Source organism: Hemicordylus capensis, chromosome 3, assembly GCF_027244095.1.
Source record: "Hemicordylus capensis ecotype Gifberg chromosome 3, rHemCap1.1.pri, whole genome shotgun sequence".
Taxonomy (NCBI): domain Eukaryota; kingdom Metazoa; phylum Chordata; class Lepidosauria; order Squamata; family Cordylidae; genus Hemicordylus; species Hemicordylus capensis.
Window position 1 is genome coordinate 296,592,744 of NC_069659.1, and position 14,055 is coordinate 296,606,798.

At 43.0% G+C, this 14,055-nt stretch overlaps 1 protein-coding gene across 7 annotated transcripts in view; it reads right to left on the reverse strand.

The window, feature by feature from the left end:
- The window catches only part of EPHB1 (EPH receptor B1), a 482,626-nt gene that overhangs the window by 107,591 nt on the left and 360,980 nt on the right, over positions 1-14,055 (reverse strand). For all 7 annotated transcript variants that reach the window (XM_053307812.1, XM_053307810.1, XM_053307811.1 and 4 more), the window contains exon 5: positions 11,054-11,389. In XM_053307812.1, coding sequence (XP_053163787.1) covers positions 11,054-11,389 — 336 coding nt within the window. The remainder of the gene's footprint in view (positions 1-11,053; positions 11,390-14,055) is intronic.

The following is a 14,055-nucleotide window of genomic DNA, read 5'->3' on the forward strand; positions in this document are numbered from 1 at the left end:
TACTGCCTTTGTTTACACAGCACATTTAATCCTTGGTTTTTGAATTTTTAAAAATCTTTCCACATCCGCTCAGAGAAGATGATAATTTTCCGGAATTAAACACTTAGCTTGATTGCTGTTTTGTTAATTGCCACATTCACAAACCCCCCTGGTGCTCCTGCCTGTTTAACATGGAGAATGCTGCAGAGATGATCAGTGTCAAATTGGTGCGCAGGTGGACGGGCGGCAAGACTGAGGCCGCCTCATTCTTGCTCATTCAGATGGATTGCCCAGCATCAATGCACAAAGGGAAAGAATTAAACTGAAGGGGAAATGTCTTTGTGAAATCTCACAGATGCAAGAGCAAAACAGGAATCAGGAGAAAGAAATTCACCACCCTGCTAACAGTAGGGTATGTGTGAACAACTTTGCCAGCCAGGGGCTGATAATATTTATTTTTATTATTTATTAAGAGATTTAATATACCGCCCAATGCACAGACTCAGGGTGGTGTACAAAACAAGAATAGCACCCAAGATTATTATTATTTTTTTAAACCACTTAAAGTCAAACACCTGGCGGAAAAGAAATGTCTTTAATAAAGTTTTAAAGGTTGAAAGGAAGGAGGCAAACCAAATCGGGGGGGGGGGGGGCAGAGAGTTCCAGAGTGAAGGGGCAGCAACAGTAACATAGGTTCTGGTAAGGCACCCTACACTTAAGACTTCCATACAGCACTTGCTTTGATTAAACAACTTAACTAGAGGCCGCAGAATGAATCAAACTTGACTCAGCTCTAGCTTTAATAAACATCCATTGGATTTTTAACCAAACCATCCATTTATTTGGTGGTTTTCCAAACTTCACAGTCTGATCTTACATGTAAGATTTGGTGCATTCGAACACCTTGTTGCCTTGCATCACATCAGAGGCTGTCCCAGGAGTGTTTCTGGCACTGCCGTACCGATGCTTTTGTCCCTAGCTTCTGTGCCACAATGGCAGAACAAAATCACGGGCAGGGACGGGGCCATAGTTCAATGGCAGAGCATCGGCTCTGCATGCAGAAAGCCCCAGGTTCAATCCCTGGAATCTCCAGGTAGGTCTGAGAAAGGCCCTTGCCTGAAATCTTGGAGAGCTGCTGCCTGTCAGTATAGACAATACTGAGCTAGATAGAACAATGCAGTGGTGGTGGTGAGAGGCACCATTAAGGGTAAGCTAATAGGTGCAGCGGGGAAATGCTTGACTAACAAGCAGAAGGTTGCTGGTTTGAATCCTCACTGCTACTATATCAGGCAGCAGCGATATAGGAAGATGCTGAAAGGCATCATATCATACTGCTCGGGGGGAGGCAATGGTAAACCCCTCCAAAGACTAAAGACAACCACAGGGCTCTGTGGGCGCCAGCAGTTGAAACTGACTTGACGGCACACTTTACTTGAATAGGTATTTACCACTGATCCCTCTAACAGGGATTCCCAGAGGTTGTTCACTACAACTCCCAGCATTCCCAGCTACAGTGGCCTTTGGATGGGGATTATAGGAGTTCTAGTCAACAACATCTGGGAATCCCTGTTGGAGGGAACACTGGTGTTTACTGTACCTGGCTGTACCTGGACACTGCTCAGCAGTTACTCTTGCCGTACCTGGACACTGCTCAGCAGCAGTGCACTGCCCATTGCAGCAGGGGACTGACTCTGCCACTCATCTGGCCTCCACAGAGTCAATCCCCCGCCAGTGGCCAGGTGAATGGCGGCAGCAATTCCCCACTGCAGGGGGTGCTGGGAGGAGCGTGCTGATGCTCCAAGCAGTGTTCAGGTGCAGTTAGAGCAGAGGTAAGCACCTATTAATTTACCCTTAAAGGCGCTGCTCACTGCCCCCCCCCACCACACGGCATCCGCACCAGCTGCTACTGGACCAATGGTCTGCCTAGGTATAAGGCAGCTTCCTATACACCTATGTACCCCTCCTGTCTCCTTGCACATCATCTCCTTTTGGGTCCATAGGAGATATAGAGGTCAGTGCAAAGATATATTATCCACCACAAAAGGAGAGGACTGGAGTGTCTCAGGAGGGACAGTAGAGCCTGTCAAAGGCAGCCCAGTTCCATGGCACGGAATCATGTTTCAGCTGCTGTGGTGCAAGTCACAATGCTCCAAGCCACTAAAGCTTAAGCTGCAGGATGCAAATCTCCCTCACTTTCAGTGGAAATCCATTTCCTAAACCTGTGATCCTCCAGTCACTCTCAATTTCTAGTCACATTGGGATTAAAGGGAATGGAGTAGTGAATAAGGTTGTAGGCACTCCAGTCTGCATCAGTCACAGTAAGTATGCAGTGGCCTTTTTGTTCTTGTTTGGGTGATTTTTAGACCACATGAAGTCTAAACTGCTAAGAGTTTAACAGCAAATGCACCAAAATACTCATTCGCGTCAAAAACGTGCTCTAGTCTATAATTTAAATGATTCCACGTCCCCACCAACACCAGTAAGACCACAAAGGTGAAGTTATCATGACAAGATTAGCCATAAACACCTTACAAATCAGTACTGTTTTGAATAAAGAAGATTCACATGTACATGTACATGGTAATATGAAACCAGGTATTCCTTCAATTTGGATACATTTGGGCCAACTGGTCTCTCTCGATGTGAGGAGGGTATTTGCGCTGAGACATTAAAGGGCTATTTCCCCATTAGTATTACAATCTTTCATAGCCCTGCCTCATAGGAACATAGGAAGCTGCCATATACAGAGTCAGACCATTGGCCCATCTTGCTCAATATTGTCTACACCAGGCCTGCTCAACTTAGGCCCCCCAGCTGTTTTTGGACTACAACTCCCATAATTCTCAGCCACAGCAGCCAATAGCCAGGGATTATGGGAATTGTAGGCCAACATCTGCAGGAGGGCCGAAGTTGAGCAGGCCTGGTCTACACAGATTGGCAGTAGCTTCTCCAAGGTTGCAGGCAGGAATCTCGCTCAGCCCTATCTTGGAGATGCCACCAGGGAGGGAACTTGGAACCTAGATGTTCTTCCCAGAGTGGCTCCATCCCCTAAGGGGAATATCTTACAGTGCTCACACTTCTAGTCTCCCTTTCATATGCAACCAGGGTGGACCCTGTTTAGCTAAGGGGACAAGTCATGCTTGCTACCACACAGGAGGTGGGAATGGGGGATATTTATAGAGCAGCCATTTTAGGCTCATGTGGTTCAGGGTGTGATGGTGGTTGCACCCTCCCAACTATCTTTTCATTTTCTCCAGGCTTAGTGCTGGTTGCCCTTCATGGGGACCATGAGGCAATTTTTACCTCTCACTCTGACAGGCTGTTGAGCAGGTAGGTTTTCACCCTCATCAGAACAGAGACTGTGTTAGGTTTTATCAATTGGCTTTTGCTGGTCACAACTTGGCTATGAGTAGCTGGGAGGTGGATTTAGTTAGCTGAGTAAGCAGAATGTTTTGGGAGGGGTAAATAAATCCTATTTTAAAGCAGTCCTCATTGCCAGAGGCAAGCATGATGCCTTCCATGAGCGTCCAGCTGATAGGAGGCTGGGGAAGCCTCGCCCAGCACAGTAGACTTTACCTGGGCCCCATCCCATGTTAGTGGCATTTACCTGTCTGGAATGGTAAAATAGATGGATGATACAGTGGTAGTGGGGGCCACGAGGGCTGTCTTGGAGCTCACCCTCCCCGGTTGGTGGGTTTAGCTTGTTCTCTGTCTGCCTTACAGCTGCTCTTTTAAGATGCTGTTTAGATCCCGCTCAGGTTGAATCAGGAAGGCCCCACTCTGAATGCATGTGTGCACACACTGCCTTGATACTGCCACCCAGAACAAAACTCATTCCACACACAGCTGAAAAACATTAGAGAGAACACTGAACAAGGGTTTTAAAAAATCATTTGGATGTTTTAGTTAGCACCCTAACATATCCCCACCCACAGCCCCCTGCCATTTTTGGAAATAAACACTTCATCCTCTCACAAGCTTCTTTTGAAAGTTCTCCCAAATATTAAAAAAAAGTTGAAAGGCGATATAAGGTAAAAACTGCAGTACTAAAAGAAGAAGGAAGAGGAGATCCCTTAAACATACGACTTGGATACACAAACCTTTGTGGATCATGGCTGTTATCTTTGGTACAATATGGCCTTTGGTACAAAATTCCTAGTCATATTCACATATCTGTCCCTCCACATACTTTGGAATATTCCACAGACAGCTCCAAAATAAGCATTTGGAAGACCTGAAATGAAAGGTCTGTGTAACTTGATAAAATAGGATCCAGCCCTGTGCACAAACTCACTTAAGTCAAAGCTACTTGGATTGAAGCCAATTTAATCTTGGTGAAGTCAAATTGAAGCCAACTGACTATGTCATCTTAAATCCAAGAGCCCTGATTTAACTTCATTGAGGAGTGGGCTGTTAAGCTTCTAAATCATACAAACAGCTTGAAAAATCTCTCCCACAGGCTATCACCATTATAATCTATTTGTTACAGTAAGTTAAACATAAAGAAAGGTTAAAAGTAACCCAATCCCCGGCTCTTCTGGCTTGAAACTAGTTCTGTTTCCTCTAATACTGGCAGCTGCTCCAGTTTATTTGATTTTGCAATGTATCAAGGGTATATAAAACTAGCTCCAGGCCTGTCAATAGAACAGACCATGAGTATCGTTACCAGTCCAGCTCTTTCCCACTTCCTAGATTCAAATCAATTTATGTCCCAAACCCAAATGCAATTACTTAGAAGTAAGGGGATACACATTCTTAGAATCGCCTCCTGAGCTTTTATTACTGTTGATGTCATTGCCTGATTGAATGTCATAGTAAGTTTGTGTTATTCTTGCAAGCAAGTCAGCTGCCTGGCCTTGCAAAGGCCCTCTGATGTGATGGCCCTCTTTGGCTGTCATTAGCTAAGCTGCTCTGATGGCACAGAGGGTCTTCTCTTGACCAGCCTTGGTCCAGGTTGCTAGTGTTTAGGGGAATGGGGAAATCTTACAATTTTATTTTAAATTCCATGGTCCAAGACAGGCCTGCTCAAATTTGGTCCCCCAGGTGTTTTTGCATTACAACTCCCATAATCCCCAGTGACCATGGACAATAGTCAGTGATTATGTGAGTTCCAGGCCAACATCTGCAGGAGGGCCAACGCTGAGCAGCCCTGGACCACGAGCATACTATATAAAATTAAACCTCCTTACATATGGCAGGTGAGATGAAGACTGGTGAAATGATGAAGACTGGTCCAGTCTCAGAACATTTCCCTGGAAAAGGGCAGCATGTTTAGCCACTTGTAAAATGAGTTTCTTTAGCCACTGCCATTTCTACATTTCAGCTTTCAGAGTAGCAGTTTGTGTCAATGGTCAGAGGAGTGAGGAGACCCTTTAATGTATAAAGAAGCAAACTGGCAATCCATGCTGCTTTCCAGACTAGCTGCTCATCAGCAGCAAAATGCCTCCGTTTGGGCAAGTTGCATTCGGAACATAAACAGCAGGGGGAGCAGTCTCACAGAAACTAACAACCCGGAAAAACAGCAACTTTTCCACACCGGATATACAACATCCTTGCTCTATATCACAGCGATTAAATTTGCAACAAGGCATTGGAAATGTGAATGGCACCCTGCTGTCCGCATAGGGTCTGCGGTGTCACAACACAGGAAGTGTGGAAGCACACTTCCGAGATTTGTCCTGACCCTGTTGTAGGGTCTAGTCTGGAAAGCACCCATTAATGAGAGGGATACTGTTTTAAATTCTGTTCTGTGAAGTGGTAACCTTGGACAATGAATTAATCCGCTCAAACTATACAGGCAGATTTTCCTTGCAAGACCATGCAAAAGGTTATATATAATTGAAAAGACAGAGGATCCCATCTTCCATTAGAATGCACAAGTAGTTCAATAGATGTGTGGCTGCATCCTAAAAGTTGCCAAAGCTGCCCCTCATTTTCAAAGAGAAAGGATTATGGACTAGATGATTTCATCCCCCCCCCCCAAAAAGATAGGGTTGAGCCCTCAAGTTCAATTATAAAAATTCAAACGGCTGCTAGGGGATAGAATTAGGTGAACATTGAGCACATTGGAAAAGCCTACCCTATGTCCATTTGAGAGTGATATGCAGAAGTACTTAAAAGGGATGGAAATCTTTTGGCAAAATAGCAAAACAGGGATTTGTCGGAAATGGTAAATTGTGACAAATACCCACTAACCCAGGTCAGTATTGCAAAAACTTAAAGTGAAAAATTCCTTTTTCCGTTTTGATACCTAATCTAGATGGCATTTGAGTGTCCATAGAAAGCAAGCCAATATACAGAACCAATCTTTCTGAATAATAATAATAATAATAATAATAATAATAATAATAATAATGCTCTGTACCCCCGCAGTGATGTAGATAGGCTATACCTCCCTCGCAGCTCAGGTGGAAGAGGAATGCTGCAAGTCCATCAAATAGTAGAGGAGGAGAAAAAAGGCCTTGAAGAATATATAAAGGACAGTGAAGAAGATGCACTTAAAATGCTCAATAACGAGAAACTATTCAACACCAATGAAACAAAGCAGGCATACAAGAAAGAACAAGTCAAGAACTGAGCAGAAAAATGGAAAAAGAAGCCACTGCATGGTCAATATTTGCACAAAATAAGTGGAAAATCAGACATCACCAAGACCTGGCAATGGCTTAAGAATGGCAACTTGAAGAAAGAAACCGAGGGTTTAATATTGGCTGCACAAGAACAAGCACTAAGGACAAATGCAGTGAGATCAAAAGTAGAAAAATCAACAAACATCAAGTGCCGCCTTTGTAAAGAATCAGATGAAACAGTGGACCACCTAATCAGCTGTTGTAAAATGATCGCACAGACTGACTACAAACAAAGGCATGACAAGGTAGCAGGGATGATACACTGGAACATCTGCAAAAGATACAAGCCACCTGTAGCCAAAAATTGGTGGGACCCTACAATTGAAAAGGTTGTAGAAAATGAAGATGCAAAAATATTATGGGACTTCCAACTACAAACAGACAAACATCTGCCACACAATACACCAGATATAACTGTAGTCAAGAAGAAAGAAAAACAAGTCAAAATAATCGACATAGCAATACCAGGTAATAGCAGAATAGAAGAAAAAGAAACAGAAAAAAATCACAAAATACAAAGATCTACAAACTGAAATTGAAAGGCTGTGGCAGAAGAAGACCAAAATAATCCCAGTAGTAATTGGCACCCTGGGTGCAGTTCCAAAAGACCTTGAAGTGCACTTCAACTCCATAGAGGCCACAGAAATCACCATCACGCAATTACAAAAAGCAACTTTACTGGGAACAGCCTATATTCTGCGAAAATATCTATTATAATAACAGCAACAACACTGATAATAAAATTCAGCCATCCCAGGTCCTTGGGAAGGACTCGCTATCTGGATAAAACAAACCAGTCAATAACACCTGTCTGACTGTGTAAACAACAACAACAACAACAACAACAACCCTACAACACCGGGTCAAGGCCACCTTGTATTCATTTACACCTGTGACTGCAGCTTGCTCACACAGGCAATTCAATGTGCTACACGTTTATTTTACAACCCTGTATGTTCTGGGAACAGGCACAGTTAGTGCATTTCACACAGCAATAACCTTTCAGGCCAATGGGCAAATCTGTGATCACTACAGAAGTTCTCAATTCTGGGAGGCACCATTTAGAGAGGCACCCAGGCCCACACAGCAACAAAATCCAAAGAATGGAAGGGAGCCCTGAACATGCAAGCAATTAAGCAGAAACTCAATGGGTGGAGGGTTATTTGGATGGCAAGATGGACAGATGGGGAGATAGCTGTTACCAAGGGATGAAAAGAAGGGTAGTGTGGAGATGGATATATGGGTGAATGGACAAACAGATGGTTAAGACAAGGGTACTGATCAGTTCTTATGAACCTGAGAAAGGCAGCCAAGTTTGTTTCTGTTAAAAATGTTTAATTAGGCTAATTAAAGGGAAGAGAATTGACATAAATACTATTTTTATGAACTCAGAGCATACAATTTTCTCCATCATTTGTCATTACTTGGAGTCTGCTTTTTCCCTTTTCATGCATGCATGATTTTAATAAAGTCCATGCAGATTCTGAATGCACAATCCCATTGAAAGTCGGTGTATGGAGATACAGCTGCCTATAATAACATGCCTTTTCTGTTATTGTCTGCTTAGGCAGTAACTCTTGCAGTCAGAAATATATTGCATTTTTAGGTCAGCAGCAAAACAAAAAAGGGAGGCCAGCAAAACTAAATTGTTAAGCATCAGTGACTGAGTCAGTGCCAAATCGGCACAATCTATTCCGCCTGTGCATTTCCATTAACCTCCCTTTAAATGCTTCCAGTGCTTGGCACCCCATTTCAACCTGCTTAAACAAGTGCTGAATGTTAACACCTCGTATCTAACTGCCAAATATTTATTTTATCTTTGTGGTCTCTCAAACACTGCTCACAGGCGTAATGCACTGAAAGCAAATGCATTTCAGTTTGATAATTACAGAGCATGTCCCAATACAATGCAAATATATCGACTTTTAATAGCCATGGCTTTGTGCTAGAAACAGAGAAGGAGAGGAAAGTGGATGGACAGATGGAAAACAGAGTGACTGGCAGGCAGGCACAAAAGAAGCATATGAAACAACGTCTGAAAGGATAACAAAGGCAAGGATCAACGCACAAGGAGGAGGATGGGCAGAATAGGACTAGATAGTGCTTTGGGGGATGCAGACCTAGACAATAGACCGAAGGGGGTGTGTGACCTGCTCATGTTGAGGCCACCTCTAGGCCCCTTTGCTTTCTGAAGAGAGGCCACTACAAATGGATGGAGGAGCAGATGGGTGGGTAGGTAAATGTCATCATGGAGAGTGGGAGGAGCAAGCAGGCAGAACAGACAACAAGAGCCCAGATACAAGTGGCAGGTTGAATTGTACTTGGTCAGAGATAGAAGTGACATCTCTGCACAAACCTAACATGACAGCCTGACAGAATTCTTATTCTCCAGAGATGGGATGCTAAAATATTTATGCCACTTTTTGTTCCGAACTATCCCAGGGGAGTGGAACCAACAAAGACTTCCCATTTTACATGTATCATACAAAGCTGAAATTACTATCCCCTTTTGGTAGCCGAACCAAACAGATTGCCACCTATTGTTGCCTTCTACTGTCAATTCTTCCCTTCATTAAGCATTAGGCCAGGGTCACCACTTGGCAGCTGTGCCTCCCCACCTTCCACTTAGCTTCATGTATAGTACATGCGTGCACAAGCTCAAGGGCTTCACAGATCCACTACCATCTGGCTACCTACTCTAGCTTCCTTTTATATCTCTCCTCCACTTCTGACATTCAGCAGTAATTTCTCCAAGACAACTCCTGGTTATTAAACATGAATTTGTGAGGAAATGTATGGAAGGAGAGACAAAGAAAGTAAGGGTCTTCTTATATGATTTGTTAAAAGTGTGATATCTTCCCTCGTAATGTGGGGCCCAGGTGTCTTCCCTCAAGTTAGGGCTTCTGCTGTCATAATCTCATAGTCCCAGCACTCAAACTACACTATTCTGTCCCTCAGAAGTTGCAGTTTTCCCCATCACAGCATAATAATCACATTGTGATTGTGATTTTGAATACTACCACGTGGAACGCGGTGGTGTGAATGGCATAGGCGCCTACCGGCCAGTGCCTGTGGCACCTTTACTGATAAGAGATACAACCCTTTCCCCTTTACATTTAGCAGTGCTGGCCAGGTTGTCTGGACTCTCTGGTCACAGTATTGAGAAAATGTTTAGAACTGAGACTAACATCAGCCCAGAGTATAAATTCTTAGCAGAAGTGATCTACCAAAGAAAAGGCCTAGAACCAAACAGTCCACAGTTCCATTCTCACGGTGGGGTTGCAAGTTAAATTATGCCTGCATTTAAGAGACAATTTGATTCTAATTGTACCTTTAAAAATACTGTTTCATATGCAAGCTTAGCATATATCATAAAGAAAAACTAACAAGGGAATATCAACACTTCTAAGCATCTAAAGAACATATTGGTGCTGCACACAGAGCACAGAACAGCAAGACAATAGCACCTCATGCACTCCTGGCCATGCACCCAATTTATTCATGCAGCTGAAGTTACTGAGATGAGTTATTTTATTCTTTTAAGCTGGTACACTCACACATGTATTCCTGAACAAGATCCCCAAGTACACTCTACGGAAGTGTGATATGGTGTAGGGGTTAAGAGTGTGTGCTCGAAGCTGGGAATCTCCCTCCCAGTTCAATCTCAGCTCCCCAAAGTTCTCCAGATATTCTTAAGTAAGCCATTAACTCTTAGCCCCACTTCTAATGGGTAAGATTCTGTGAAACATTACACATGCAGTGGCATGCAATGTATGCACAGTTGCACAAGAGCACTCTTACGCATGCACCCTTGTGCAATTGTGGAAATGGAGTTTCATGATAGCTCTGTCACACAACTCTGCACAATTTTTGCATTTGTACAACTGCACAAACGTTATGTTCCACCATGGGTGTAACATTGCACAATATGTCAGCCAAAACAAGGGGATAAGAATACTGGTCTAGTTTTATTTATTTATTTGATTTATATAGCCCTTCCAAAATGGCTCAGGGCAGTTTACATCAAAGGGTAATATAACGGTACTGTAAAGATTAGTGAGATAATATACATGGAACACTTTAGAAAACAACTACATAAGTATCAAGTCTTCCAAGACTATATGGGAGAAGATGGGATCAGAAACTATTTTCATCAGGCTATCCATTTCTCCATGATCATCTGGGTGACTGAGTTGTCTAATTATAGAATAACCTGGTGAGAGATATGTCCCCACTGATACTTTTAACAAGTGGGAGACAGCAAAGACAAAGAAAACTGACAAAAGCAATAGATGTTTCCAGCAGCCTAATGTAAATCTTTGATAATGCTGAATCAACATCGTGTTTACATCACAGAGGCAAATGCAATGATTTACAGCAATCTAGCTTTCCCTTCTCCATATCACAAAACATATCACATATGTGGTCTCTAAACTGAGACTTACCAGCTTGATTGGTGGTGATGTTCACTGAGACATGCTGTGGTGGGAAAGGGCTCTTGTTGGAAACTCCATTGACAGCCTGGATCTCAAAGGTATATGGCGTGTGGGCCCATAAGTTACTGATGAAGACCCGGGTTTCTGTGAGCCCCAGCTGTCTTGGTACGAATTCCACATTGTCATCGCAGCGGGAGCAGCTTCGGCGGTCAGAGCGACACTTCTTGCAGACAATGTTGTAGGTCACATCATCACGTCCTCCTGTCTCCCGAGGTGGATGCCATTCAAGTATAATCGATGTTTCATTGACAATGGAGATCACGTTGCGAGGCCCTGAAGGAACACCTGTTAAAAAGCAATTGCAAATAAACGTTATGCAAGTAAATGGCTGGTTGTGATACCTTTGCTGAGATAGTAGAGATTAGAAAGTTTAGACTCCACCAGAGTTGGATGAATTTAGAAGCATCTTTGTCAGTTCCATGTAGTGCTTCTATTGAGAAGCATTCAGATCAAGAAGGTTTTTCTCATCCTGTCAATTATCTCGAGTTTCCCCTCCACTTTGTGGCATGTACTATGTGGCATGATAATTGGGGAGAAAAATCCTTTTGGAAAATTTGATGGACAGGTTTAGCTCATATGGGATCTCATTGATCACCTTAACTGATGGAATTTTTCCAAGGTCAGTTGGGTTAGAAGGTTTTTGCTATCCCCCTCCTGTATTCTACCAAAGACAACCACAGGGCTCTGTGGTTGCCAGAAGCTGACACTGACACAACAGCACACTTTACCTTTATTGAGTATTTTGGCTAATTTGTTTGAGTTAACTTGTGCTAAGTTAGTTTCTGCAGATACCAATTTATCACATTTTGAAATTTCCACTTGCTTAAATAAAGTGTGTGTGTGGGGGGGGGATAATATTGTATTTCTCTGTGACTTGGATCAGTTTTGGGGGTCATTGAGAACTATTTGTTCTGTAGACAGTTTTGTGCAGAACATCTGCTCTCTGCTCACAGCATGTCTGGTCTGGATTATTTAAGACTGCTGTCTTTGGGCATGAGGTCAAACTAGATGGACTTTTGTCTCTTCCGACCACAATTCTACCAAATTATAGCATTCATCCATCTCTCTCTCTCTCTCTCTCTCTCTCTCTCTCTCTCAAATACTTCTTGCATGTGGTTCCATTTTTGTAACTGTCACACCTTTTCTCCTTAGCTTTACAAGTCCCACCAGTTTACTACTGTTGAATTTGCCTGTGGTTGCTGGAGATTATCAAGTAACACAGCACAACCCTCTCAACTCTATGGGGTCCCAGAATGTTTTGAATAGTCAATCTGACAGCCATGCTCCCAGCTCATATCTCTATAATCCCTAAAAGCAGCGTTCACCCATGTAATTCTTGTAATATACACACATAAGACTGGCCAGACTGCAGCTCAGAAGCCACATAAGCCCTTCTGGCACCAAAGAATCAAGAAAGTTAATCAGAATAGATTTAAGAGAAAATGACCACACTACCCTTCCAAAAGGGAAGGAAATGAAAGGGAAGGGGCATATGAACTTGTGGTGCAAAATGTGCCATTTCCTTTCTCCATATCTCTTCTCCTAGTCATATTGTTGAAATTTTAAGGGAGTTTATTCAGTTGCTAACTGAGCAAGGGGAACCTTCTCTTTATTTAGCAAGGGGAGACCAACTGGACCTATCCATCCCCAGCACAACATCCCTTCAGTGGCTGTTGCTGGTATCTAACTTAAGTTTCTTTGTTTTAGACTGTGAGCCCTTTGAGGACAGAGAGCTGCTCTATCTATCTGTCTGTCCGTCTGTCTGTCTTTCTATGTAAACCACTTTGGGAACTTTCATTGAAAAGCGGTATATAAATATTTGTCATATTCATATGAACAGTTACAGTGAGAGAGGTTTTTTTAAGTGTGGTACAAAGGAAAGGAAGAGACAAAGTAAAGCAGTATTTTGAGATCTTCTGGCTGAGTTAAGTCATAGCAATCATAGATAGTCTGGCTGAGTTAAGTCATAGCAGCTGAGTTAAGTAACAGCAGAGGAATATAAATGGTTTAGAATTTGTTAATAAAGCAGTTTTACTTAAGAAAATACATCTTCCAGTATCATCACTTCAAGGAAGTTATACTGCCTGGGCCTAAATCTGCAACATCACAAATACTGAGGCTAGGGAAGAAGGGATACAGCACCAAGATGTCCCAAAATGTGAGGGAGTAATGGCAGCCGGATTTGACAATGGTGCTATCGGCAGGAAATGGAAGAAAGAACCGGCGAAGAGCAGAAGGAGGGAAAAGTTGGAGCTGTGGAATTAATGTTGGGGAAAATATGACCTGGAAGCTGAGGAGCAGATTGTTGATGAGGAGGCAGCACCACCATGGATAGGAATTCTGGGTGTTCAGATGTCACATGGAACCATGGTTAAGTCTTGGTTCCATGCAATTTCTGCACACCTCCAGTGTGTGTGTTCCTCCATTGCCTACCTCTGTCTCAAAAGAATTTTACATCCGATTGCAATTAAAAGCAAATAAGATTGGCCATAACATCTGAACCAATCAATCTTGGTTTATACTAACCAGATTCACTGAAATAAACCAATATCTGAACCCAAGGATCGCAATGGGTTCCAGTTTTTGGTTTATTTCAAGTAAGTTGTTTAGAATCAACCAAGACTGAATGGGTCGATGTCACAATAAAAAACACACAAGAACAGCAGTAAAAAACGATTATGTAAAAAAGCCTGGGTAAAAAGCCAAGTCTTTAAAAGCTTTCTAAAAGCTGTGATGGAGTCCGAGGAACGAATGGCCACCGGGAGAGCATTCCAGAGTCTAGGAGCAGCAACAGAGAAGGCCCTGTCCCGAGTGCACGACAGCTGGGCCTCCCTCATTGTCGGCACCCAGAGCAGGGCCCCCCAAAAGAACAGGTACACAGTCTAGGAGTTCTTCTGGATTCGAACCTCTCCCTGGTGTCGCAGGTTAAGGTGGTGGCCAGAGGTGCTTTT